Raw genomic sequence first — 26,739 nt, forward strand, 5'->3', positions numbered from 1 at the left:
TACGCCCGTTCTCTGGCGTAGAATGTCCGCGCCTGCGTACATCTTTTGCGTCATTTCCTGTATACAGTAGCGGACTATTCGGAGAGTCGTTACGTGACCGAGGAATCATCGATATTTGGGGATTGTTTTTCTTCTTCTTTGATAAAATGATATATATATTTTCTTTTTAATTATTTAATTATTTGTTATATGATTGTTTCGCGTTATTAGATCGAATGATACAAGCATTAATTTTTAGATTTTATCTTATCGTCGAGGCTTCATTTTGAATTAATTTTTATATTTCGGACAGGTTCAAAGATTGATTTTTGTACTCCTCGATTCAGAATTTTGATCATCTTTATGAATGTTAATTTGAATTTTCGATTGGATGGAATAAAAATATAAATTTAGAAAAAAATAAATAATGTAAGATATAAATCTTCTTCTCAAATCTCCTTGTTCCATTTTATCGTTCCCATATCATACATTCGCAAGCAAGAGGCAAGAGAAGTAACAATAAAGTATAAAACACGCTCATTATCTTCTCTGAATATGGAATTCAACTAAAAATCGCGTGAGTTATTAGGAATGTAGAAGTGTGATGGAGGTATTAAACGGAGGAAGATAAATTTTCTTCTGAACACCAATTCGATTTATCCAGTTACTGTCATTTTCATCTGATGTTAACAGAAATGCAGAACAATGGTAGAGGTATCGTACACGCCAACAAAAATATTCTAGTCAGAATACCAACTTTAATTTATAACTTACCTCTGCTCCTGTTATTTGCTCGCAGGTTAACAGGATGGTAGAACAGGTGGAGGAGGTTTCAAATAAGGATGGAAAATTATGAAAAAAAGAATGGAGGTGAGTTTAGATCGTAGCATAATTCCGCTCCTGTTATTTTTCGAGCTTCTCCGTTAACAGGGTTCAATAATGATGGTGGAGATGTTAAATAACGAGATGTTAAATCACGGGAGTAGGTATTTGAAAGTTTCCTTGCAAATTCAATGGATTAGTACAATCGATTCGTTACCAGATGGCGACTGCGTCTTGATATTCATGAATGGACGAAATATTATAAAAAAGAAGGGAAATTTTCCTAGAATTAATTTACGATTCTCGTTGCTCGTGTCTTAAATTACGATTTAGTTTTAGAAAGTTTTATTTCCTGATAATAATTCGTCCTTGTGATCCTTTTTTCTTTACCTTTCGATAACTATAAAGTTACGAAATGCAATTTTTCTCGTTACTTCTCGTGTCCATTATAGGCATAATTTTTTGAATCCTTCTGAACCTTTTGTTTTTGAAATAAATTTATGCATATTGCATAATTACACGTCTAGTTTCTTCATCATGTAATGGAACACGGCCAGAACTGAGAAACTGAAACCTAATGGTATAGATGTTGCTTTTATCCATGCCCAGATACTGGAAATTAAGAGATATAAAAAATTAATAAGAGAAATATTTATTATAATTCATTAATCGATTAAAACTTATTACTTATTCAAAATTACATTTAATTTCAATGCATTTTAAATTTATATTTTTTTATAGATCAATTACATACCTTCTACTTCTCACACTATATCCTTTTCTACTGTATTTTTTTCTCTACAAGATATAATCAAATACTACGATTTACGATAAAGTTCATATACATATACTTTAAATTTATACATTTCTAAAAAGAAATTGAAAAATTATAACTAACGAAGACTATATAATAAATACTTGAAAGACTACGATACTTTTTTAAAAAAAAAAAAATTAATCGATTTACTTGTAAATATTATCATCCACTTTAAAAGGAGACGGGGTAGGAATGGAGCCACATTCGAAGATAATCACGGGTTTAACCGGCACATCATCAGCATCCGTTTTCGTCTGCTCGATCTTGAAAACTACATCTTGCCCTTCGATCACCTACGAGAAAAATAAAAAAATAACAGTTTCTTGCATCCTCGACAAACGTATTTCCTCGTTACCTTCCCGAACACTGTATGCTTTCCATCTAACCAGGGTGTTGGAATAGTCGTAATAAAGAATTGACATCCATTCGTATTCTTTCCGGCATTCGCCATGCTCACGTACATAGGAGCGTTGTGACCAATCTCAAAATTCTCGTCGTCAAACGTTTTCCCATAGATACTGATCGATCCAGTACCGTCTCCATTCTCTATATCTCCACCTGAAAAAAAAATCAACCAATGCCTCTACTTTTTTTAATATTAAATAATACCAGTTGAATTCATACCCTGTATCATAAATTTCTTGATCACTCGATGAAACTTGCTGTGCTTATAAGTTTTTCCCCCAATCCCTGTTGTGGCTAAGGTGAGAAAATTCTTCGTAGTTTTAGGCACGACGTCACTGAATAACCCTATGACGATTCTTCCCACTGGATGATCGTCTATCATAATGTCCAGGTACACCTGATCGACTACAGTGAGATTGTTTTTCTGGAATTGAAAATTTGACAAGTCAGTAAGAAGAGAATAAAAAAAAAGAAAATTGTTTGCTCCATCGATAAATCCTGAAGATTGGTTTAACAATGGTTTAATCGTGAATCGAGATACGGAATAATTTCGTGCGATGTCTCGTGAATAATTCTCATCCCGACTAAATTTCACACGACTTTCACGCACGTTCAAGTTTCACGCTATTCTAACGCTATCCTCGCCAAGAATCGTCGAGAATCGAACGCGTGCAAGTATTGAGCAGATGAAGGAAACCTTATGCAGCACCAGAAAAGCACGGAACGATGTACTTCGTCCCTCTTTTATATTTCTTTCGTAATCGAGCGAATGGAAATTCGTTCCTCGAAATTTCATCGGAAAATCACCGTTTCTTAACGATTTTTTAATCACATCGATATTATATCACTTTTCGATCTTCTTCCAATTCTTTTTGGTATCTCAAAAATTTCTTCAACCTCAGAAATTATATTTCCAAATTCCAACCTTCGTCCTTCTTATTTTCCCTTATTCTTCATTATCGAATGACATTAAAAAAATCTTTTCTTTTAAAATATAATCTTTCAGATAACGGTACGCAAACTTGAGACGCAATTGTATCAAGTGATATTTCCAAAATGTTAAATTCGAAACGATACCTCGAAAGTTGCGACCAATCCGACCAGGCAGGCTATCGCCAACAGAATCTTCATGATTTTACGATTACGTTTAGAATGTGCCGTGTCCCCTGATAGTTGCAGCTTCATAATTCAACCCGCACTTAAATGCGATCAGAAGCACCACGCGACGACTGAACGAGCACGAGGACGCTTGCGCGGAATATTCCTTGATTGAAACCACGTTGATACTGCTTTAAATTCGTGCGACGAAATAACTATGTATCATTAACATTAGTTACAATAAAATGTGTCATTAAATATTGATAAAAAAATCCTGGTAAAATTATATAATTATGTTATCGTATTACGTAATCGTTAAAATTCATTTATATTTCTTTAAAGTTCTCAATCTCAATTTCGGGACAGATCAAGAAATCTCGTCGAGTAGATAAAAATATCGATTGATGAATTCCGTGGAAATATATACGAATTTTTTTCAAAGATGGGGTCAAAGATCCTCGAAACGACCTCCACGATCGAGAAGGATCGAGGCGAGCTCGTTAAGTCCCGTTACTCCCGATCGTCGACCGGCTCGAATATTATAAAAGCAGGGACTATTGTCGATCCAAGGACAGTTGTTCGCGATGGAGAGGACCGGTCGATCACATAATGCACGCTTCGTCGCGTTCTCCTTTCTTTTTGTCGTTGCCGTTGCGGGGGCGGTGATCGATCGTCAGAAACGAGAATTCGTGATCCCCGACTGGATCGAGATCGTGGACGAGCCTGCCCCGGAAAACTCCAAGACGATTCAAAGGGCGGTCAGAGTGAGGGATGCCAAAGTAACGTACGATGGTGCTCAAGTTTGGAGGGTGGAGGGGCACAAGGACATAGTGTCGAACGTCACCATGGACTTCCAGGAGGCTGGATGTTCGTAAATTTTTCCTCCGTTCCAGGGAGAATTTTTAAATCTCCAGAGTTTAGTCTTCTTTCAATCGTAAGGGAAAAGTTTGAATGGAAAAGAAAAAAAAATCGTGTCGATTTTATCCAATTCGATAAACGTGAATATCCATCGACGGATGTTTCTCAAATTAATTTGTACAGAAATAAGATAGAAGAGATTGATTGAGAGGATAAAAATAATTTTCTTATTTTATTTCTTTATTCTTTGTCGTAGTATTGTCGTTATGGGCTGGCAACGACACAGCGGTAGACGTAATGGTACGCTCGGAAGAAATTTCGAGATTGTCTCGCTACTTGAAACAAAAAGATTTGAGCTATCAAGTGGTGATCGAGGATTTGCAGAAAGCGATAGACGAGGAGAATCCGTCGCTTTCCGAGCAAGAGATGGAGGAGCTGCAAGGCCGCAAAGGTTTGCACCAACCGATATTTCATTTTCTCGAAATCATGGCAATTCCATCATCGCTTTCCTCCTGCCTGATACTTCTTCTTTCTCTTCATTCATCGCTGAAAATCATCTCCATTTACCACGCAACCGCGACGCTTTTACGATCGATTTCGCTCATCCAGGATTACAATTCAACGACGTTTCGCTTGTTATTTTATTTGTTCCACTGACACGAATCATGACGTTTGACGACTCACTCGCTTAAATAGTTATCGCGTATTCGAGTCACGCGGCGAAGAAAGCCGAGAACGTCATTCATACATAGTCATCGTGTATATTCGAAAGTGATTTCGATAAGTGTATTTTATCGACGATTTATTTAACCGTCGTTTTTTTTTCACTCGTTCTGAACAACCGCGTGAAATCGTGATTTTGATTAACGACATTTTAATACCTACGTGTTTTTTTCCGCCTCTTAAACGTTCGCTCCTTGCCCACGCTATTTTTGGATTTGATAAAGAGAATTTTTTCAGCGTCATCAAAAAAAAAAAAAAAAAGAAAACACTCGCTGTTTTCGATCGGAAAGTTTCCGAACCGAAAGGTTATTGCCCTCGTCGCGATTTAACCCGTTAACCCAGTTTCGACACGTCTACAATGTTGATTAACAGTTACGTGCGCCCGCGCATCTCCAATTCGACCAAAGACGTTTTCGATTTTGTTGTTTCGATCGTGGTACCGTTATTTGCACCCGGACAGTCGTCGTCGAGATGCGCGTTGGCAATTGGCCCGGTTCGAAAGTTGGCGAAAACGAGAACTCTTGGTCAGTGAATCTTATCACGGTCTTAAAACGTTCGCGATAGATAAATCACTCGAAAATCTCGACGAAATTCTCTTCAAGAAACGATACTTCTTGATACAATTTTTACCTTTCGATTATACAATTGCATCTTGAATAAAAAAATTCGTTTTACTTATTACGTTTCATTGATTCAGCAAAATAATCGTACGATAAGCTTCAACTAACTAACCATAAGACCCATAAATACATCATTGAATACTGAGCTTTTTTAGTAATTTTCTAGCTCGTTACGCTTGGTGGCAGAGAGTCGCGATCAGGCCAAGTAAATATTCACGTCCTCGTCCTCTTCGTTATCCTGTAACTAGCGTGTACGGTGTCGGTGGCTCTTGGCAATTTAGGGGTGAGCCTCATGCGCGCACAACCCGCTTCGTTGATTCAGAATAATTCTAATCTTTCGTTTCGTTTGAACGTTTATTCGTTGATAAAAAAAAAATCAATCGGATCGATCAATTAATCCGAGAGTCCACGTCTCTGAATCCACGGAGCGGAATATTTTCACGTCTCGTCCAAGGACACCGAACGTGCAACCTCTGAATAATCTTGAAGGTATACCCGTCAGGTCATCGAATGGAATGGACCAGTTACCACCGACTCGAGGACATTCACGGTTACCTCGATTACCTGGCTGAAACTTTCCCCGACGTTTGTTCCGTCGTCACCATCGGTCATTCCGTCGAAGGAAGGCCTCTCAAGGTACGAAAAAAAAAAAAAGAAAAGGAATGATATAAAAAAAAAAGAAAGAAAAATATAATCGACGATAAAAAAAAAAATAATCCGCGAGATAGGTTATAAGAATAAGCAACGGAAAATCAAATTCCCCGGCATTGTGGATCGACGGAGGTATTCACGCGCGAGAATGGATCTCTCCAGCCTCGGTCACTTACGTTATCAATCACTTGGTTGAAAATAGCGAGGCACTCGAGGCCGATTACTATATTCTCCCTGTCGTGAATCCCGATGGGTAAGTTGAAACGTATCTATACATATCCGTGTTGCAAGAAGGTTATAATCAACTCTAACGTTTCTTCCTTCCATTGGGCAGGTACGAGTACACGTTTACGAAAGACCGTTTATGGAGAAAGAACAGGAAACGCTCGGTGGGCAGTCTGTGCACCGGTGTCGATCTTAACCGGAACTTCGGCTATCGATGGGGTGGGCTGGGAACTAGCAAAGATCCTTGCCGGGAGATTTACGCTGGCTCAGGCCCGTTCTCCGAACCGGAGACCAACGCCATTCGATATTTCTTCGAAGCTAGCTCCGCCAATTTTAAAGTGAGAATTATCATCGATTCATTATTATTATTATATATCGTATTTCTGGAGGATCGATTTACTTACTTAGTTTTTAACTGTTCCAGGCGTATCTGACGTTCCATAGTTACGGCCAATACATCTTGTACCCTTGGGGCTACGACAAACGGGTGCCGCCTGATTACGCGGATCTCGACGCCGTTGGAAAGCAAATGTCCACGGCAATGAAGAAGGCGGACGGGGCAAGAAGCGCTTACACGGTTGGAAACAGCGCCACGACGTTGTACGCGGCTTCCGGTGGGTCCGACGACTGGGCGAAGGCCATCCTGAAGATGAAATATACGTACACGGTCGAATTAAGGGATACCGGCAAGTACGGTTTCGTTCTACCATCCCGTTACATCGTACCAACGGCTAAGGAAGCGTTGGCCGCGGTTATGGTCGTAACGGAAGCTTGCAAATCTTTGTAATTCGTTACGAATCGAATCGTAGAGTAAATTGTATAAATAACAATAGTTATTATACGCGATATGTACATTATTATATTTTACATATATATATATGTATGTGTGTGTATGTAGGAAATAAGATGATCGAAAACGGGAATTATTTATTGAATAAAAAAACAAACAAGCGTTAACAATGATTCCTCTCGAGGTAATTCTTACATTACTCGTATTATACGATTTACGAATAATTTAACATGATTACGGCGATCCACGTGATGAAGGCGGAAACTCTTGTGTACACGGAGGGTGCGTTCTTCCTTCCGCAGGGAAACAAACCCCACGAGACTATTCCCATCACCTCCGCCTCACCGAAACCATTCTTCGTGACCAAAGGCCCTCCTGAGTCACCCTGAAAATTTTATACATTTTCAGAATTAGAAAATGGAACGAGAATCGAACTTTTTCCTTTCTTTTTTTTTTCTTTTTCTTTTCTTATCATATATTATACTTTGCAAGCTGCCAAACTGCCGTCCAAAGGACCGGTGCAGACATTGGTCGGGTGAAGAGGATTCTTCTCTTTCGGTTTTAAACTTTTCGCGATCGTCTTGTCGCACAATTGGTAATCGATGATCGGGAGCACGGCTGCTTGAAGATTCTCCGGCGCCTCGTGAGCCTGGCTCCTTCCAATGCTACCCCATCCGGTCAACATGGCGTCTCCAACGGGGATCGTATCGGGATACGGCAAGGAAACGGTGGAAACGAAAAGATTCAACTCGAATGGCCGTTCCACTTGCATCAATGCAATATCATACGGGCCTACACTCCTGAATTACACGCCAGAATTCGATACATTCAATTTTTCGAATTGTATACGGATAATAAAAGAAAAAAGTCTCACCCTTTGTATCGTGGATGAACGAACACGTTCTTCACCAATCTCTCCTGTTCGGTTTCCTCGATTACTTTCAATTTGTACTTGCCGGCGAGTATTCGAAATTCTCCCATAGACGGTGACAGAGTTTTGCAATGGCCAGCTGTCAATATCCATCCGGCTGTTATTAAACTACCGCCGCAAATGTGTTTCGTCGGGATTTCTCTGGCTGGATCGCCCCACTGCACCGACACCTGCCAAGGGTGCAACCCTTTCTCCGCGTCCCTCCCTCCGACGATCCTCGTTGGTCTTTGCGCCAACATCGCTATGCTCGAGATCGTCTCTAAGCGAGCGATGAAGAGATGAGAATTGAGTTCAGATAGGATTAATCCATATCGGCTCTAACTTTTTATAGATAGCAATATTCGGAATAGGATAGTACGATAAAATTGAATGAAATTTTTTTTTCTTTTTTTTTTTTTTTTTTTTTCCTCTCACCATCAACTTGTGCACACCACGCCAGACTCATTAACCGAAGAATTAGTAACAATTTTCCGTATACGCGATTATTCGTCATTTCGTGGAACTGTTTCATCACCGAGGAATCGAGATCGAATGGCGCGAAGGCGAAAGCAATCGCGGAAGAGCATATCGAAGAGGAACTGGAATCATTTCTTCCTACCTTCCTACAACTTAGAATAACCAGAATTTAAACTAGTTTATCGTATCTCGACGACAAACTCTTTTTCTTCCTTCTCCTCCTCCTCCTCCTCCCTTCTTTATCCATTAATGACGTTGAACGCAATGATGTTGAACAATTTTTCTTTATTTCTCGTATCAAGAATAGATATAACTTTTGAAGTGACTGATTACAAATTCTTTATATTTTCCATAAAAATATACTCGTATTATATTTTCATCGTACATATGTCGAAACTCTTTAATCAATAAGATTATCAATAATTGAGATATTCAGTTCCTTGCCATGATGTTTCCAATCCAGGTGAGGAAGGAGGAAGTCTTGGTGTATACGGACGGTGCGCCGACGGTTCCACACGGGACGATTCCCCAGGAAACGATTCCGATGAGTACAGCTTTTCCAGTCGCGTTGTGCGCCAGTGGGCCGCCGGAATCGCCCTTCGAAATCAATTTGTAATTAATAATTTGTAATAATTTGTTCATAAGTCCAGAAGATATCGAAGCGAAGTGATACTTACGCTGCACGCGGAGTAATCACCGGTGAGCGGTCCAGTGCAAACGTTGGTCTCGTGCAACGGCGACGGACCAGTAAGTTTTTCTATGGCTTGTTTGCAAGCGGCCAGATCGAGTAACGGCAAATAGGCCGTTTGAAGTTTGCTGGGCATTAACGGGGTACTGGTTCTCGATGTCGATCCCCAACCAGTCAAAGTCGCCCTTCCGCTTGGCGTGGATGGAATACTTGGAAGATTAATCGGTTGTACAGCGCCACCCAATTTCAAAGGTTTCTCCAGTTTCAGTAACGCAATGTCGTAAGGAGCCACGTCTCTGAAATTAATAAGAATAATACGTTGGATATGTAAAAAAAAAAAGAAGGGAGGATAGATAGATCTGCAAAAATAATCAAACAAATTAATAATACAACTTCTATTATTCTATTCTGAATGAAATCTATTTTATGGATGAAAATTGAGAAGAATATTAATTAGGGAGAATTATATATTCGTTTCTTTAAATTTAAATGACGTTTTCGTATTTACCCTACGTATTTTTCGTGCACGAACGATTTCTCAACCGCGACTGTTTGCTCGGTGCTCTCTACTACTTTCAAGTCGTGCTTTCCGGCTTTGACTACGAAATTACCGTAGTCCGGAACAGCCAGGACGCAGTGTCCAGCCGTGACTACCCATCGGTCGGATAAAATAGAACCACCGCAGAAATGAGAATAACCCAACAACCATCCCCATTGCAAAGAAACTTGCCATGGGTATTGTCCTTGCTTAGCCTCGTTTCCTCCCACTATGCGAGTGTCGAATAACGATATTCTGAAGCCACGGTAGGGTTTCGCTGTAAACGAATAATTAGAAATCGAATAAAAGAACGCGATTGATAAAGATGAAAAATTTGATTTTTTGACAACCATCTTACGCGTTAAAAATTTCACTTACCGGAGGCGACCACCGCGAGAAAGGCAATATAAATAAACAGTTTGAGAGACATTTTGATAATTTGAGATATTGCATTCTGGCCAGAGTTTATATAGATCGTGCGTTATCGATATCAGGAAATCGAAAAAATTACGGTTTAATTCATGAAAGTGTTATCGATAAGCAATAAGATTACAAAGTTTCCACAGTCATCTATTGCGTATTTATTAGATAGAATTGATGGTGTGCTTCCTTTTATCAGTTTCGTACATAATAGAATGTTTTTTTTTCTTGGAATTGTGCAACGATTGAATTTTAAAGTGTCTGTACTCGAATTGTTCTATTTTTTTTTCTGACACGAGATAACGATAATAATAATTAAAGTAATATTAATGTGTATATATATATATATATATATATATATATATATATATATATATATATTCACTAATTAAGGTTATCAGTATTGGCGATTCATTTAGATTTTTAAATATTATTTTTTCCTTTCGCGAATATTTTATTATTATATTTAGAAAGATTTTCTATCGCAAGATCCAAACATTTGTTATGAATCATTGTATATTAATAATGAATTGGAAATGAAATTTTTAAAAAAAGAAATTTATCTCATTTATCTCTCTTTACTTTTTAATCAATCTTTCCGATTTATCTTACATCGATTAATTTTTAATCTTTTGAATTATAATTTAATTTATCGTTTTATTTTATCGAATTAAAATACAAGATAAAGGTAAAGTGAATAAAAACGTCAAAATCGTTTTTTTTATCGTTTTATTCGAAAAATTCTAATTATAAAAATTTATAATTATACAATTATACAATTATATAATTATAAAATTTTATTTTAGAGATATTTTTGTTTTTTTTTAAGTATCATATATCGTTTTTTTTTGTTAATAAATTTATCGTATTTTTTTCTTTTTTTTTTAAATATATCCTTTCAATTTTTTTTCTTTATTATTATTAAAAAAAATTTTACGAGCAAACTTTGCCAAATCAGTGCACAATCGAAACGAGCTTAAGACATATTTTCATGGATCCAGTTTACGTAAGAGGCCACTCGAGTGTATACGGAGGGCATGTGGGATGATCCACAGGGCATCATACCCCATGAAACGATACCAACTTGTACAGATTTTGTACCCACCTTTTGGGCGAGTGGGCCGCCAGAGTCACCCTATAAAAATAAAAAATAAATGCAAAAGATTTCTTCTAGTATGAGAAAATCTTTCAACTTTTTTTTCGAATCTTTTTAAATCAACTTTCGTCTCGATGTATAATTTAAAAAGATCTCAGAAAAAATCAAGTCTTAATTAAAAAAATATATATACAACCATTTAACGATTGAAAATAAATTAATGTACTTACGGAACAGGCAGACACCTCTTTGCCAGCGATACCACTACAGACTTGAGTGTCGAACAATTCAGGTTGGGTTCCAACAACGTGTTGGGAAGTAAGTTCTTTCAAGCATTCAGCGTTGTCCAGGATAGGTACATTAGCCTTTTGAAGGATGTTTGGTAAGGTTGGTTTTGCTGTTTTAGAGATTGATCCCCATCCAGAGAGAACAGCTTGTCCAGTTTGTTTCTCTCCTTGTTTGGGCAGGGTAATGGGTTGTACCAAGTTGTTGAATTTCAAGGGGGAGCTCAGGACGAGAAGAGCGATATCGTGTTGCGCAACTCCGCTAAAATAAAATAAAGAAAATTATATTAGTGGAGCACGAGCGATACCGATTTTATTCCAAGTCAACAATTGAAAGATCGCCTCTCTTCTTATCTCGTCTCATTTTTTTTTTTTTCGAGAATGGGAAATGTCGAGACGAGATTACGTATCGTCTTTCTTGATCAACGAGAAAGAAAACGACGAAGAAAATATTTTGATATATCTTTTTAATAATATTTTGATTTCTATTTTAGTTTTTTAAACATCATCAATTCCATTTTTCCCTCTCTCTCTTTTTCTTCCTTTTTTTTTTATTTCAACAAATTGACCATCAAGTTTTAAATTGATTTTATTTTAAACACGAGATTGGAATAATTCTCTAATCTAAGATGAAATAAATTTTGCTCACCCTTTGTACCCTTTGTGAACGATACTCTTGGCCACGTCAACGACTTGTTGAGAAGATTCAGTCTTGTCCAGCTCGTATTTCCCGGCAATAACTCTAGATTTTCCAACTTTCATAATACAGTGTCCCGCGGTCAGGACGTATCTTTCGTTCAGGATGGATCCACCACACGAGTGGCTGTATTGAGTTAAGGGTGGGATTCCCCATTGAACAGAAACTTGGTATGGGAATTCACCACGAGCGGCGGGGACGCCATCCGTGATACGAGGTTCCAAGGATTTGGCCAAACAGGCTGTAGAGAGATAACATCTATTAATACCTTTATCAACTTTATCGTTTCTTATTGAAATATTTTCGATATTTTTGACGGATTTGATAATAATGATCATCTTACCGATGAGATTTATTTTAAAAATATAAAAATATAAGGATACTTAATGGATTTAAATAATAAGTGAGATTAATTATATTATTCTCTTACCCTGGATTACGAGAATAGTGGCCAATAGACACTTGACGAGCATTGTTGTACGATTGTTTGTACAATTTGAAAAATCTAGTGGAAATTACGATTTATATAGGATGTTGTAACTCGATATCTGATGATAATTCAAAATTATAATTGATAAGGAGTCCACTTGATACTATTTTTGCGTCAGATATTTACATTAAAATAAAATGTTCACTTTTGTAGAAAGATATTAATTATCGATCAATAAGATTTTCAAGATTTTCATCAGATCGAATTTTTTCATCTCCAATAATTAATAATATTCTCAATTATTATTATTATTATTGGTTTAATTAAGGCTTCAATGGTTGAATTCGAGTGTTTCAATTGAACTGTTTAATTAAATTGTTAAAATAATCTTATAGATATAAAAAAAATTAACAAAATCATAATTATTTATAATAACGTAAATCCTATCGTTTAAGTAAACGTTTTCGACACGTTTTTATCTCAAAATAGTGAATCACAATTTTTAAAAATTCGTTTCATTTCATTATACAGCATTTATAAATCATTTTAAATCGATATACAACATTGGATATACATTTATTAGATTAGATTATCTCTATGAATAATTTACAATATTTACACGTCATCGTTTAAATCATTATAATATAAATACGCGATCGTATTTCTATTTAAAACGTATACAATAAATATAAAAAAATCCCGCTATTAATTTTCTTATATTTTAATTAATTACTCGCAAAAAGAATTTCCCACTTCATATTCGATAATTGCTGCAGAAAAAAAATTATCTTCGATTTACATCAATGCTAAACATTATCAGCAATCATGTTATCAATCTCTACAGATTTTTCAGATATTTCGCTAATAAAAAACTTTCTAATCTCCTTCTGTAAACGCGAAAAACGATGAAAGTTATTTCAGAAAATGAAGAGATCGATGCCATTCGCGGATCTCACGTTACTAAACGAGCGATCGTTCTTATCCCTGCCCAAATTTCACGAGCAGTGGGCACGATTTGCGATGCTGGAAGCAAGAATCCGTATGTTCCTCGATCACGAAGTTCCAACGTGTAAGCGTATTTTATACCGGCTACACCCTTGGCCCAATCGTCAGAAGCACCTAAAATTTACCAAGTATTTTTCAATTTTTCTATCCAATAAGAATTTTAGCAAATAGCTAAAAGAAATCAATAAGATTTTTCATTATATCGTAAAAATTGCAAAATTTCCAATTTATCGTATTTTCATTGACCATTCTTTAGCCTTCCAAATTCGCGTACAAAGATATTCGTGCATCGATATAATTAAATTTAAGTATTTGACATTTTTGCACCAAATCTGATGTAAACGAAAATCCAAAAAAAGAACTGTATCATCGATTAATTGCCCGTGCAAAAAAAGAAAAAAAAATATTTCACATTAATACTTGACACTTCTAAAAATATTTCTTTATTTTTTCTACACACAATCGCTATATATAATATTAATTCTATATATAATCTTTCGGCCAAGTCTTGTGCTCGACAATTCATTATCAGTTTAATTAATTGTTACGAAACAAACACATAAGAGAGAGCACGTAAATGAAGGTGGGAATACTTTTTAATTTTTAATTATCGGAACAAGATTGATAAGAATCGTTTACTTCCCACCTTCCCTCTATCCGTGTAATTAATCGTACCTGACCATACCTGAGGTTGGATATAACAAATCGGCTGATGGACCGAGCTGATAATCGGTCCCGTGCACCTTCGAGATCGCCCCTATTGCTCTCTTAGCTACGCTCATCAATTCCGTGTAATCGGACGGTTTCGAATACGTGTATCCCCACGGGACGAGCCACATTTGCGAGTAAGAGTGCAACGTCAGATAAACCCTTGAACAATTTTATTTTATTCCATCCGTCCTCGATCAAATGTGAATTCGAATCGATATACCTGATATCCTTCTTATTGGCCAAGATGTAATCGGCCATCGCCTTGGTTTCCGGCTCGGAGAAGGCTCGTGGACCGGCGTAAGTTTCGTGGCAGGGGTCCAGACTTGCCCCACCCTCCTTCACCTCGCCCCAATGGTATCCAAAATTCCTGTTCGGGTCGACGCCCTCGCACTTACCCCATAACCACTTCGCGTAATGGTTCAACAATTGAAGGAAGCTGTAATCGGTGTACCTATGCAAAGAGAAAAAATATTTATTATCGTTCTTGCCATTTTCTAAAAAAAAAAATAGGACGACGAGGATCGTCGTACCGACTGTCGTCTTGATTCTCCTCGTGGTTGCTCCTCGTCTTCCTCCACAATCTGTCGCTCGTGTGACTGTACTCGTACCCGTCCGGATTCGCGACAGGCAAGATCATCCAGTCTGAATTCTCCAGCAATTTAGCGTAGCTCGAGTTCTTCTCGACTAACTGGCTGACGATGTAGGTCGCTACAGCGGAACCGATCCATTCGCGCGCGTGCATGCCTACCGAATGTGAGGACAATTCGAGAAAAATACGGAATAACGGGACAGGATCGCGTCGTGGAACGCGTTGAGCATGAAAAATGCTCCTCTGAAAAATTCTGCCTCCTCGAAACTTCTTTCTTTCGAGAAAAATTTCATGCTTCGACAATTAAAGGGAAATTCGAGATTCGCGCATAACTTTCTCCAAGAAAATCTTTGAAAAAAAGGAAAAATTTGAGAAGTTTGATATTTTGATTATTTCAATTACATCATCGTAAAAATTAAATTAATCTCAGGAAGAAAGAAGTTTTTCTATTTCTTCATTTGCATATCTTCCGGTAATTTATTATTACTGTTCTTGTATATGTAATATTTGATCGAAACAAGATAATTAGAAAGAGATACGAAACTACAAGCATTAAAAGTATGCTGTATGAGATGCTGACTTATTCATACAGGAATAACTGTTTCTCAGAGGTGGACATCGATTCATACTCGGTGTTTACAGTATGTTTACTTATTTACATTAATTAAATGAGATAATCTTTAAATATAAATTCTGATGTAACTTTAAACTGGTTTTGCACGAATATTACAAAATTTTATCGTTTTATCAATTATATTTAGCTTCTTATTGAAAAAGAAAGAAATAAATAAATGTATCGCGCATAAATTTCCGTATCTATCCGACGAATCTATCCAACATCCTATCTTCCCGGCCTTGGAATTTTAATCGTACACAGGAAATCGATCATTTCTTTCAAAAAGAAATGGATTCCAGGCTAGAAATTGCCTCGTGCGTGCAGCCGTGCGCGGAAGGATTTCCACGTTTATTATGCGGAGTACACAACGTCGTTTGAACCATAAATTCCACGGAATAACCAACGAGAATAATAATAAAGAAACCGCTTTCGTGCTGTCAAAGATCAAACGCGCTGCGATCCGAAGAAAATTTGAGCCACGTACGACGAATGTCGTGTATAATTTTTACGCGTATTCTTCTTTCTTTTTTTTCTCGATGTAGACAAATTTATTTCCTGCTATGATATAATATGGGAATCGAAACTCACCAGCGTCTATCCACACAGCCGATTTGGATCCATTCTTCTTGTTTCGCCCGTTCGAAATTTTGACCATTTTAATGGGTTGACCCTCGTAACTGTGACCTATCGTTATCACTTCGACCAGTTTAGGATACTTCAGAGTTAGATACTCCATGTACCTGACGATCTCTGAAAAAAAAAAAAGAAAGAAAGAAAAATACAAAGATTTTATTTATATATTCGTTATAAAAATAAAAACGTATATTGTAAAATGCGTTGCAACGCTCGATAATTCTTCGTGAATTCAATTCTAACAGGAATATTATTATCCTGTAGTGGGGGAGTAGTGGGGAGAGATAGGTTGGGAGTATGGCATAGGAGGAAGGCAGGAATGGTAAGAGGAGATTGAGAACGGTGGAGGGGCTACTTGGAACCAGGGGATCATATTCGCGCTGAAAGTTTCCTTTATTAGAAAAGTTCAATGGGAAAGAGTTGTTAGTTCGTTTCGCCAAGATTCACGTAGAATTCCGAATCTCAAAGGATGTAACTAACGTTTAAATATCAGAATAATAGAAAATTTCCAAGTTCGACAATTTGTCATACCTCCATACCGATGATATCGTTTCCAAGTCATACTGTGTCCCTGGCTCGAGACCAGATCATCGCGTTGTTCCTTCGACATTTTTGGATTTTGATTCGCTATCGTTTTCTATCGCAAAGGAAGGAAAAAAAGGAAAGAAGCAATTAAACGATTTGTCGTAAGAATTAATTTTATCTTCGACTCGGCTTTTCTTTTTTAATAATCTTTTTTCCGATATCATCTCGTACCTGAATATTCGTTATCAGAACTTTGAAATCGATTCCTTTGTCTCTAAGGAATATTTTCAGTTCGGAGACAAGATCTGGGGCGACGACCACGTCGGTTGTTCTAGAATAAATTATCAAAGTAATTCATAGAATTGAGATTGAAGAAGTTAGAAAGAGGGAAATACACGAAACACACTTGTTGTACATCGGCTCGCTCCAAAATTTAATATCCTCGGTCTCGGTCTCCTTCAGCTCCTTCAACTCCTTCACGTGGCCTTGGGAACTAGGGAACAATCTGATCAATTGATAATTCTTGTAATTCACTCGGTTGGGTTTAGGCTTGCCACTTTTCTCCGTGCCGATGATACTAGTCACGATGGAATCGAGTCCGTTAGCCATCACGGTGAACACAGAATCGACGATGTTCGAGAAAGAGAATCCTCTGATTTCATTATCGATTGTTAAATCATCTTCCGTCTCGTTGTACACCATATTCTCTCCTACCGTAAATCTAAAACAAAATCCACGATTCTTTTTTTCTTTCAAATCCTCGATCGTAGTTTTATCTTTATGAATCACTGGAAATCCAATCTTTATCTTTAAATTCCAACGAGCGAGGAATGTATTCAAAAATTACGATCCACGATCGACGATAATTATAAAATAATACAAACGATCACCAAACCTCATATGAACGTTCTATTGAAAATTGAAAAATTCTATTCAAAATTGAACAAAAAAAAAAAAAAGGGAAAGATCGAAATTCAGCCACGAAAAATATAATATTCCTCCAACCTTGCTTCACGATTCTTCTTATCGAACGGCCAATCGTTCTTGTTCAAGGACGAGCAATTGTACTCCCCCGCGGGCAAAAATTCGAAATCGGCGCGCTGCGGCCGAGCCGTGGCTCGATCCGAGGCGATGATCACCGATAAACCGAACACGAGGCGGAAAATCGACTTCAAGTCGACAGCCATGGCCGGCCTGAATCCCCAGGCATGTACCGGGATGTACGGTCGTCGCGACGTCTTCCCGTTGACTAATCCGTGTCTGGTGCAAACCAGTCTTTCCGTTGCTCCGTACGCGAAAAACGACAATTTCACTGGACCTGCCCCACGGGCTTGACTTACGGGATTTCTGTGCGCTATTCAATACACCTCGTGGGAACTTTTATGGCCTCGTGGATGGATGGTGGATAGAAGGTTAGTGGAATAAATAAATTCTACTCCGATCCTTTGCGAATAAATCTATGTGGATGGATCGATGATTTATTCATCTTTAATTCTTTTCCCAATTCTCGTCGATTATGATATTTCTATTTATTTATTTATTTATTTATTCATTTACTTTTCTTTTTTTTGAATTGTTCGGAGAGTTAATCGTTTATTGCTTCGATCGAGAGGAATCCGGTCGACAGGAAATATTTTAACACTTTTATTCGTGACATTACAGCACCATTCCATTCTAATTCGTTAACGGTAATCGAAGGAGGTAATTTTCTTACCTACCTTGTTCAATCCTTGTCCAACTCTCCTCGAACCTCGAGATAAAAATGATAAACAGGAGGTTGCGGAATGAAATCGCGCTAATTTTTTTCTTTTTTCTTTCTTTTTTTCTTCTTTTGACCGGTTTCCCTTTCGTTTTAAATAATTCTACTGTACCACACACAGATATTTACAAGTTAACGTAACGAGGAAAGTAAAGTTTTTACCGTATTTCACGATAATTTTCATTTCCGTTCACTTTTCATCATTCTTCTACTTTTGCATCGTTCAAGTAAGATTATTAGTCCAGATATATGATTTATTAGATAATAACGAGCATATTTTGCGAGAAGAAACAAGAAAAAAGAAAAAGGTGGGGGAGAGATGGAGGGAGGGGGGCAAAGTTCTCATACCTCTCCATAATCCGTTTGTAAAATGTTAAATCGTTCTCTCCTGAAATCAAAAGAGGGATTGGATCATTCTGGGATTACGCTGCGAATATGATTTATTATCGTTTACAACTATAAGAGCATTACCCGGGTGTTTCCCCGGGTATATTGCGGCAATACAATTATTGCGTGAACGTACGTAATGATAGAGCGTAAATAAGTAATTAATAATTAATAATTATATTATAATAATGACTGGTGTTAAATTAATGTTACTCTGTTAGTCGGCTTTCCACTTGTACGAAAAGAAATTGAAACGTACACAGATACAAAGAGGCGGGGAGAGATGATCGCGCCGCGCGGCCATCCGCGAGGTCGCTCGGCCACGGGGGACGACATCGAGGAAGAAAGTAGAGGAGATTGATCGAGAAGAAAAATCTTTCGGATCCTTGATTGTATCCTTGCGATCGAGATCTCGTACGTTCCTTGTCTCAGAATTCGTTTTATATACGAGTATACGCGTCGAATTTTGACTAGCAGCAGCACGGTGTGTCTACGACGAGAAAAAGAAAAAAAAAAAAAATCCCTCGACCTTCGTTTCGTCCATCCATCGACGATTGGATTGGATTGAAGAAGAGGGAGATCCCCTCGCAACGAGATCCAGACTGATCTTCCCGATCTTGCAGTTGAAGAACAAGTAGGAGAAGAAGTGGTAGACGAACGGGAAAGTAAAGGAAAGGAAAAATTTTTTCGCGACGTCGAGGAACGACGATAAATATTTCTTTTCTTCTTTCTTTTTTTTTATATCGTGGATCCTCTCGTGGCACGGTATTGTCGTATAATTACACGTATAATAAACGATTTTTCTTTCCGTGATAATTGACTGCTTGTCGTCGTCCCCGCCGATCTCATCTTCCTTCGTCGATTTTCCAATTTTTTTCCTTTTTCTTTTCCTTTTTCTTTTTCTTTTTTTTATTTTCTAGACGAACGAAGGAGGACGTCACTCGTGAGGACGAATTACAATGGCAAGAACCTACGGGGAGAGTACCACCAAACAAAAATGTGATGTTTCGATTTCGATACTTTCGCTCTACTCCTCTTCGAGTATCGTTTACTTATTCAGTTCCGTCACGTTGACGCGTTTCGAAGGAAAAAAAAAAAAAAAGAGAGAGAGAAAAGAAAAAAAAAATTAAAAATTTCTCTTCCTTTTTTTCTTTTTCCCTCCCTCCCTCCCTCCCCATTTTATTCCTCGACGATTTATCGTCGATCCTTATCTCGGTGAGCTCCTTCGGATTGTCTCCTCCTCCCTTCCGCCCTTCCACACTGCGTTTCATTACTTTCTCGTGTTTCAACTTATTTACAGTTATTTATAGAACGTTTTTTTTTTACCATCGTAACGTAAAACGTTGAACCGCTGCTTTCTCTGTGGAACATGGCGGGCTTACGATACACAGGCACGGCTCCGCAACAACGACGCAACATTTTCTTCGATAAACATTACTCGAGAGTCCCAACGTGTAACGTGGTTAATAATATATATAATATATATATATTCAACTATATTTTTCTTGCGATCTTCTTCTTTTTTTTTCTTCTTTTCCTTTTTTCTTTCTTTTTTTTTTCTTTTTTCTTTTTTTTTGTAACAATGTGTACGTACATACGCGTGCAAACTAACTTCTTTTTTTCTTTTTTTTTTTATTATTATCTTCCGCGATCGAGACACGTACTCGCGAGGCTGCGCTTCGAACGCGCGACGATCTTCTTTCCGAGATTCGCGCATAGAGCACGCGGTCGATTAACTCGTCAACTATACCTATCAACTATCGGTACGTTCGCTTGCAAATAACATACGCGTTTTCGCGCGTATTATTGGTGTCTATCTCACCAGTGGTGGTGGAAGCAAAGTATAACGTCGTGTTCTTGTAACTTCGTCTCTGAACGAATATATAATGATTATAAAAAGAGAGAGAGAAAAGAAAGAAAACGAATTCGTTTATCGGCGGGACGTTAGACAGATCGAAGATCGATAGATTGCTTTTCGATTGCGATGGACGATTATTGGTGGAGCGTGGTGGATCCTTTGGAGGTGGAGTCAAGTAGAAGACGTAAAAAATTCGTAGAAAATATGTATACAACGATGATAGACGAATAAACGCGTGATAATAATTCTTAAGGTAAAGATCCTCGAATATTTTCCATTTTACAAAAATACAACGCAATACAACGTGGAAGTTGCAATCCCGCCATCGTACTTTGCTCCGGGTATCCGGGTTTTTTCTTCTTTTTTATATTACTCTACCTATCACCTATTAATAATCATAAACAACGAGCATTGTAACGATCGTCGCATTATTAATTAATTAATTAATTTTCATTCTCTTCTGCGATGATGAAACGTGTGATCACATCGACACGGAGGATGGAATCGAGTTTCATATATATATATATATGTATCGTATCATATAAACCTCTTCCGTTTAGAACAATAACGAATCAATTCCCTATCGTTCTAATCTCTACCTAATAGTTTTGCTTAGAACGTTTTCATGCTCTACTGACTCTGTCTCTACGTTCAACAACGCGCCAACATCTATCGACTCCGAGAGTCATCAACTAATCGTCGTTTTCGAACGAACAGCACGCTCATATATATATATAACTATATTTGTTCGGTGAAACGGCGGTCAAGCTGTATTCATTCTTCGCGATGAATCGCGCTTTTATGGGTTTTTTTTCCTTTTCTTTTCTTTTCTTTTCTTTTCTTTTCTTCTCTTTTCCTTTTTCATCGATTCTTGTCAGGCCTCGAAGACGAAAAACCGTTATATTCATGCATCTTGGAGGACGCGTGAGACGAATAAAAAACCGATTTACACGATGTTGGCCTTCGCTATGGAGTTGCCCATCATGACCTTGTTCACGAAATTCACTATGGCCGTGGCTGGTTGCTCCGGTTCTAGCTCGGCGAACACGTGACACTGGTTGTCCGATTTGTGCGCCGGTTTCCTGGCGACGAATCCGAAACATCGACTGAAACGGAACGAAAGAAACGTAATCACGATCACGTAAGGAAATTATTTCGCGAATTATTATTTGCAGAAAATATTAAACTTGAAAAGAAAATATGAATAACAATTTCATCGAAACGTATAAAGAAAGAACAACGTACTGGGCGCTGACCGATCGCCCTGTCTCCTCGCTGGCGAAATCCCAGGTGCGCTCCTCCGTGTCCAGACCGCAATAACTGATATTATTCGTGGGATAATGCCTACGGAAGAACAACTTTCGCGCGTTATCCGTCAGGGTGATCCCTTGGGTGGAAACTTTGAAATGAACTATAGTCGCGGCGGGCAACGGTTTTTGCTCGAACATGGTCGTCACTGCCTTCTTGATGGCTTGAGGCCCGGTCAACGATTCCATGTCCATGGTGAACAGGTACAAAACATTGCAGGCTGGAAGAAAAGACGATCAACGAACACGGAAATTCGATCGCAATTATATTAATTACAATATCACAAGAGAAAGAAAAGAGAGAAAGGAAAAAAGCATCCAAGGAGAGGATCGATCTTCCGATTCCTTTCGATCTCGATTTACCTGCACCCTGCGCGAGCAGTTGCTGCGTGCTGTTCGTCCCTGGCGAATCAAGGGCTCTGGCCGCAGCTTCCGGTTCTGGGAGCAGGAGCGGGCACGGTAGAGCCATCGCCATCAAGCTGTGCTGGTAAACCAACGCCGACAACGAGCTGAAAACCGGCTCGTTCGCGCATCCCTTCAATCTGACGCCTCTCGAGGTGGGCTCGATTAAAAAGTGCCTGACCAGCTCGCTGGACGGGTCCCTGGGACTGCTGGGCGCGCCTGGAGGTGGGGTCGCCACCTTCAGGGCGAGTCCAAACGCCCCCGGGAACGAATTGCTGTCCCGGACGACGAACGTACCCGGCGCCGCGTCCTTCAGCATCGAGATCGCTGAGAAATGTTAATCAACAAATGTTAATTAATATTATTAACCTCCCTCCTCAACAATTCGCAATTGTTCTTTCCTCCACTTCTTCTTCGGATGTGTATATATAATACCTTGCTCCCGAGATATGTTAGGTTTGTACCAGATTCTGCTCGTGTCGCGCACGAATTTCACGTTCACGTCCGCCACCTCTTGAGGCTCGGTGTTCGAGTGCACACTGGACCGTCTTGAACCGTAATACTGCACCTGAGGAGACGATTGGCCACCGCTGTTTATGGATGTGTACGACGTGGCACTCTTCCAAGGGGAAAAGAAAGAAAAGAAAAAGAGAAAAATTTAATAAGAAAATACGATTTTATTGATTTTTTTTAAAGAAACATTCGTTTTTATATACCTTAGGATTTTGGGCGAATTCGATATGGGTCGGAGTACCAGGGCTGCGCGAGACAGCTTGCGACTGTTGTTGCATCGTTGTTGGCTCGTTTATCGGAGAAACAGATCGGTCCTTGCTACAAGGAAGAAATCACACGCATCGTTACAAACTGCATTTTCGAGAAGGTTCGTTTTCCGCGTGCAGGCAGACGCGTGTGTGTTCTGTGATCTTTGTGTGTGTGTATGTGTACGTGTGTATTGTCAGGTGATTCGTGCAAGATGGCGTGTACGCCGTGAGAAAACACTGGAAATGTGGTACATACAAGAGCGAGGGGGGAGAAAAAAAAATGAAAGGACAGGGAAAAGGAATACATCGATTAAGGAAGTACAGGCAGAAAATGAATATGTGTGAGAGAGAAAGAGAGAGAGACACGAATATATCGTCGTAATTTACTGCTTTTTTTCTTTTTTTTTCTCAATCTAAGAACGACGATTCACACACACGCACACACATCTATATACATATACGATTACCAAGAAAACAGTTGTCATTAAATAAATGATAATGCACGTTATTATTATATATATATATATATGTGTGTATATATGTTAATCAACGTGATATCACGCGAATGTTTCCTTCTTTCTGGATATTATTTATTAATAAAAAAGCCTGTCGATGATAATTATTACGTTTCCTTATATTTTTTTTTTCTTTTTTTTTTTTTAACTTTGGTGATACATTCCATTGGTTGGATGACAATCGTGCTTTCACGATGCAAGAAGCTCGAGCTTTTGTTAGTCCGACAGGTGCAAATATAGACACACACTCACAAACGAACAATGCGTGGTTCTTAGCTCTTCGGTTCTTTTTTTTTTTTTTTTTTTTTCCATCACGATGCTGAGATCCGGAAAAACGCATCTCTTGCAACCGTATCGATCAATTTCAATTTCAATCATCCCATGTCCCATGGATACTTTCAAATATTCCAATTAATTTTACATTATCGATCCCCATATCTTACTTTCCATCTCTTTTACTTCACGATACGGTTGCAGATAATATATATATATATGTACACCGATAGTTACAGATAGTTAGTGGCACGACATTAAACATTCACGGCGCATCCCGTCGTTCAGAAACGCGGATCCATCATTTTACACGCGTTCCAGTGCTCTGAAACAATATATATTACCTATAGTCGAACGACGCCGATTGGTTAGTGAGCGGCCATCGTTTGTTATGCGTTTGTTTAAGTGGCCCGCTTGCCGGGAAACTCAAGCGTCTAGAATCACGAATATCGTACTGTGTCATAATCATTCCTCCATCCAGCAATGTTCGATGGAAGATAAATACTCCATCGAATGATATTTGCCTCGTTTTAAAAAGATAATTCAAAAAAAAAAAAGGGAAAGAAAATCATCCTGTTTTAATTCGTTTTAAAAAAATTGAATTAATTAACTGATCATTTTATCCTAATAATTCTCAATTGTTGAATTGATTGTTGAAAGAAAGAGAAACAAAAGATCAATCGTTTTCTTACGATATTTTTCATCGAATTTATTTTATAATTTTACGATTCGAAGGAATAAGAACGGAATTTAAACGGAAATCAATGAAAATTAATTATACGATCGAAGAAAAATAATAACCCACCTCTGTGTTGTCGGACTCTTGGGTGGAAGCCCCGTCTCTTTCGAGACTTCTCTTCGTTCTTCGATGTAGATCGTTCGTTCGCTCGCGTAATTCCCGACGTTGTTGTTGTTGTTCCCGGCTGCCTCGACGTTATTCAAATTATTGTTGTTGTTGTTCACGTTGTACGTGGCGTTCGTGCTGTATGAGCGATCAGCCGCGAACGTGACCGTGGGCGACGAGTTGTTCACGTACGGGGTCCGGGGATGCACAGGAAATGCCGGAGTTTGAGGCCTCGACGCGCTGCTCACCACCGCGCTTCCGGGACTTATGCTCCTCTCGGTCCACGATGAAGCGGAGTCATTGTGCGACTGCAAGTTTTCGTCCGATTTTTAACCATTTTTTTTTCTTTCTTTCTTAAAACCATCAACCATTTCGAATATGGTTCTTCTCGTTTACAAAAAGATGCGGCATACTTAAATAAATCTCATCTAATGCTTCCGGTTCAAGCAAGGTGGTGTTCCAAGCGATTTTCGAAAATGTACGAAAGATAAAGATCTGCGGTGAAAACATACGTGCAACGATCGGAGAGAAATTTTCTTCGAATACAGTGTATTCTCACAATATACTTCTATCATCAATAAATGGGAATTTTAATTTTGAAAAAGATGGATTCTATCTAATAATCATCTGATCGAGAGAGCGAAATTTTTGAAATCGATCCGTTAAAAAAATTGGACAAAGAGAAAACGATGAAAATCTCTCTCCTGCCGTGCGAACTAAGAGTGAAAACTACTAGAGTGAGGATGGCCGCTGGAGGAGAGGGACAAACCTGGGTGCAATTCTGCCATGCTTTGGGCGACTGGTTAGGGGAGCAATTAGTGATGGCGTTAACAACGTTGCTGCTCGCATTCGTCGTGGTTGCTGCGCCTATACTACTCGGCGCATGATGATCGTTCGTGTCTGTCTTGCTGTTGCTGTTGTTGTTGTTGTTGTTAGTCACCGTATGGGATGATCGAATGGGCGAAATTTCAGCCAATGATTGAATGAGGCTCACGAGAGGGTCCGGATTGTTGCGCGTGCTCGATTGTTGCTGATCGACCATCGTCAACAATCCTCCGTCCACGTGGTCGGCGGTCCTCTCAACGTTCCCGGCCAACGTGGTCGAGCTCAAACACACGATTCGATTTCTCGATTCCGGTCGAGTGTTACGAGGCATGGTCGTGGCGAAATCTTGGCCAATCGTTGCTTGTTTCTGTTGCTCCGCGTTGCTCGCGGCCAACTGCTGCTGCTGCTGCTGCTGTTGCTGCTGCTGCTGCTGCTGCCTGTTGTGCTCGCGCAACAAAGCGTCAGCGCGAGCAAAGCTGTCGCTACGCGACTCTGGCCTCGGTGGTTGAGGCTTGTCCGTGTTAATGAACGGTGTTTGTAGCTGCACTGCTAATCCTAAGGGTCGCGTGCTTGCTAAGCCTGAGCGGGGGGATGTCGGAGGGCTCTGAAAAGCAAGCCAAGCGCTTCATGCTAGAGGGAGACGACGGGGTCGTTTTAATCCTTTCCTGCCACCGAGTGTTTACACGGCTTGATTCCCTATTACCGATCGGATCACCGCGATCCTCCATTAGCGTGCCGCGTTAATCGCGTTAATTTCCAACCTATCGGCCTCCTATTAAATTTTAACGCGATCCACGTTTTAACCCGACCGTCACGACGAAGAGACCGCGACGAGATCGGGTTGCGAATGAACGGCGATAAATCTCGATTCATATTACGCGTATTATATACACGCGTATATACACGTATTATATGCCATTATATCGCGATTATCGAAGATTATCGAGAAGGAAATTTCGTATCGTAAAAATTAACTCGAATTATCTAATAGCGCGTCAATCGCGCGAGCAACGCCTCGCTTGTAATAACCGGTGGAAAAAAGGTGGGGCAGAAGAAAGGGTTAAATTATAGATGCTCATGGCTAACTAAAAGGAAAGCGATCTTTTCTTTTTTCTTTTTTTTTTCTTCTTCTCTCTCTTCTTTTGCGAATTCTACGGTGTAAAGGGAGTTGTTGTTGCTGTTTAGGATCTAACTGTGTATA

At 38.9% G+C, this 26,739-nt stretch overlaps 6 protein-coding genes across 23 annotated transcripts in view; 1 reads left to right on the forward strand and 5 right to left on the reverse strand.

The window, feature by feature from the left end:
* Window positions 1-321: 321 nt before the first annotated feature.
* On the reverse strand, window positions 322-3,259 carry LOC408428 (peptidyl-prolyl cis-trans isomerase A2). 2 transcript variants are annotated; one of them, XR_003305964.1, is made up of 6 exons: window positions 3,101-3,259; window positions 2,243-2,447; window positions 1,974-2,176; window positions 1,769-1,911; window positions 1,556-1,669; window positions 322-1,413 (listed from the first exon to the last, which is right to left on the reverse strand). XR_003305964.1 is itself a non-coding variant. In XM_391975.6 (5 exons), the coding sequence occupies exons 1-5, from the start codon at window positions 3,206-3,208 to the stop codon at window positions 1,317-1,319; spliced, it is 756 nt and encodes a 251-aa protein (XP_391975.4). In that variant the 3' UTR covers window positions 322-1,316. The 2 variants fall into 2 exon arrangements, 1 of the variants encoding a protein (XP_391975.4); XM_391975.6 differs by lacking the exon at window positions 1,556-1,669 and having other exon boundaries at window positions 3,101-3,208.
* A 426-nt stretch (window positions 3,260-3,685) lies between these two features.
* Window positions 3,686-7,161, forward strand: LOC410452 (carboxypeptidase B). Its single transcript, XM_006560375.3, has 6 exons — window positions 3,686-3,988; window positions 4,236-4,430; window positions 5,825-5,958; window positions 6,051-6,226; window positions 6,308-6,536; window positions 6,623-7,161. The coding sequence occupies exons 1-6, from the start codon at window positions 3,706-3,708 to the stop codon at window positions 6,983-6,985; spliced, it is 1,380 nt and encodes a 459-aa protein (XP_006560438.1). The 5' UTR covers window positions 3,686-3,705; the 3' UTR covers window positions 6,986-7,161.
* LOC726329 (venom peptide isomerase heavy chain) lies at window positions 7,111-8,507 on the reverse strand. Its single transcript, XM_016915785.2, has 4 exons — window positions 8,334-8,507; window positions 7,863-8,178; window positions 7,473-7,788; window positions 7,111-7,373 (listed from the first exon to the last, which is right to left on the reverse strand). The coding sequence occupies exons 1-4, from the start codon at window positions 8,428-8,430 to the stop codon at window positions 7,203-7,205; spliced, it is 900 nt and encodes a 299-aa protein (XP_016771274.2). The 5' UTR covers window positions 8,431-8,507; the 3' UTR covers window positions 7,111-7,202.
* A 133-nt stretch (window positions 8,508-8,640) lies between these two features.
* LOC726352 (transmembrane protease serine 11B-like protein) lies at window positions 8,641-12,680 on the reverse strand. The gene is made up of 8 exons (XM_016915694.2): window positions 12,529-12,680; window positions 12,051-12,339; window positions 11,348-11,663; window positions 11,001-11,156; window positions 9,980-10,082; window positions 9,572-9,878; window positions 9,053-9,359; window positions 8,641-8,972 (listed from the first exon to the last, which is right to left on the reverse strand). Exons 1-8 carry the CDS (start codon window positions 12,569-12,571, stop codon window positions 8,808-8,810), a joined length of 1,686 nt encoding a protein of 561 aa, XP_016771183.1. The 5' UTR covers window positions 12,572-12,680; the 3' UTR covers window positions 8,641-8,807.
* A 204-nt stretch (window positions 12,681-12,884) lies between these two features.
* On the reverse strand, window positions 12,885-18,286 carry LOC726391 (carboxypeptidase B). 2 transcript variants are annotated; one of them, XM_001122133.5, is made up of 9 exons: window positions 17,613-18,286; window positions 17,014-17,328; window positions 16,839-16,938; window positions 16,614-16,719; window positions 16,038-16,199; window positions 14,775-14,988; window positions 14,465-14,695; window positions 14,219-14,403; window positions 12,885-13,647 (listed from the first exon to the last, which is right to left on the reverse strand). In XM_001122133.5, the coding sequence occupies exons 1-9, from the start codon at window positions 17,792-17,794 to the stop codon at window positions 13,481-13,483; spliced, it is 1,662 nt and encodes a 553-aa protein (XP_001122133.3). In that variant the 5' UTR covers window positions 17,795-18,286; the 3' UTR covers window positions 12,885-13,480. The 2 variants fall into 2 exon arrangements, with proteins under 2 accessions (XP_001122133.3, XP_016771273.2); XM_016915784.2 differs by having other exon boundaries at window positions 13,505-13,647; window positions 14,209-14,403.
* A 1,160-nt stretch (window positions 18,287-19,446) lies between these two features.
* The window catches only part of LOC408429 (tensin-1), a 147,194-nt gene continuing 139,901 nt past the window's right edge, over window positions 19,447-26,739 (reverse strand). For 13 of the 16 annotated variants that reach the window (XM_006560362.3, XM_006560361.3, XM_006560360.3 and 10 more), the window contains 8 exons: window positions 25,483-26,142; window positions 24,675-25,021; window positions 24,214-24,303; window positions 23,037-23,151; window positions 22,756-22,939; window positions 22,282-22,647; window positions 21,857-22,139; window positions 19,447-21,717 (listed from right to left, as the gene is read on the reverse strand). In XM_006560362.3, coding sequence (XP_006560425.2) covers window positions 21,558-21,717; window positions 21,857-22,139; window positions 22,282-22,647; window positions 22,756-22,939; window positions 23,037-23,151; window positions 24,214-24,303; window positions 24,675-25,021; window positions 25,483-26,142 — 2,205 coding nt within the window. In that variant the 3' untranslated portion in view covers window positions 19,447-21,557. The remainder of the gene's footprint in view (window positions 21,718-21,856; window positions 22,140-22,281; window positions 22,648-22,755; window positions 22,940-23,036; window positions 23,152-24,213; window positions 24,304-24,674; window positions 25,022-25,482; window positions 26,143-26,739) is intronic. The other 3 variants (XM_006560369.3, XM_391976.7, XM_006560372.3) reach the window with 3 other exon arrangements.

The sequence above is a fragment of the Apis mellifera genome, linkage group LG13 (assembly GCF_003254395.2).
Source record: "Apis mellifera strain DH4 linkage group LG13, Amel_HAv3.1, whole genome shotgun sequence".
Taxonomy (NCBI): domain Eukaryota; kingdom Metazoa; phylum Arthropoda; class Insecta; order Hymenoptera; family Apidae; genus Apis; species Apis mellifera.

Coding starts and splice junctions, on each gene's coding strand:
- LOC408428 (XM_391975.6), bottom strand. CDS start 3,208: ATGAAGCTGCAACTATCAGGGGACACGGCACATTCTAAACGTAATCGT. Junction 2,177..2,242: donor CAAGAAATTTATGATACAGG/GTATGAATTCAA, acceptor TTTTTTTTTCAG/GTGGAGATATAGAGAATGGA. Junction 1,912..1,973: donor AGCATACAGTGTTCGGGAAG/GTAACGAGGAAA, acceptor TTTTTCTCGTAG/GTGATCGAAGGGCAAGATGT.
- LOC410452 (XM_006560375.3), top strand. CDS start 3,706: ATGGAGAGGACCGGTCGATCACATAATGCACGCTTCGTCGCGTTCTCC. Junction 4,431..5,824: donor GGAGCTGCAAGGCCGCAAAG/GTTTGCACCAAC, acceptor TATACCCGTCAG/GTCATCGAATGGAATGGACC. Junction 5,959..6,050: donor TCGAAGGAAGGCCTCTCAAG/GTACGAAAAAAA, acceptor TCCGCGAGATAG/GTTATAAGAATAAGCAACGG.
- LOC726329 (XM_016915785.2), bottom strand. CDS start 8,430: ATGAAACAGTTCCACGAAATGACGAATAATCGCGTATACGGAAAATTG. Junction 7,789..7,862: donor GTTCATCCACGATACAAAGG/GTGAGACTTTTT, acceptor CGTGTAATTCAG/GAGTGTAGGCCCGTATGATA. Junction 7,374..7,472: donor GCAGTTTGGCAGCTTGCAAA/GTATAATATATG, acceptor TAAAATTTTCAG/GGTGACTCAGGAGGGCCTTT.
- LOC726352 (XM_016915694.2), bottom strand. CDS start 12,571: ATGCTCGTCAAGTGTCTATTGGCCACTATTCTCGTAATCCAGG. Junction 9,879..9,979: donor TCTCGCGGTGGTCGCCTCCG/GTAAGTGAAATT, acceptor ATTCGTTTACAG/CGAAACCCTACCGTGGCTTC. Junction 9,360..9,571: donor GTGCACGAAAAATACGTAGG/GTAAATACGAAA, acceptor TATTAATTTCAG/AGACGTGGCTCCTTACGACA.
- LOC726391 (XM_001122133.5), bottom strand. CDS start 17,794: ATGGCTGTCGACTTGAAGTCGATTTTCCGCCTCGTGTTCGGTTTATCG. Junction 16,939..17,013: donor AGCGAGCCGATGTACAACAA/GTGTGTTTCGTG, acceptor AATTTATTCTAG/AACAACCGACGTGGTCGTCG. Junction 13,648..14,218: donor TTTGTTATATCCAACCTCAG/GTATGGTCAGGT, acceptor GGTAAATTTTAG/GTGCTTCTGACGATTGGGCC.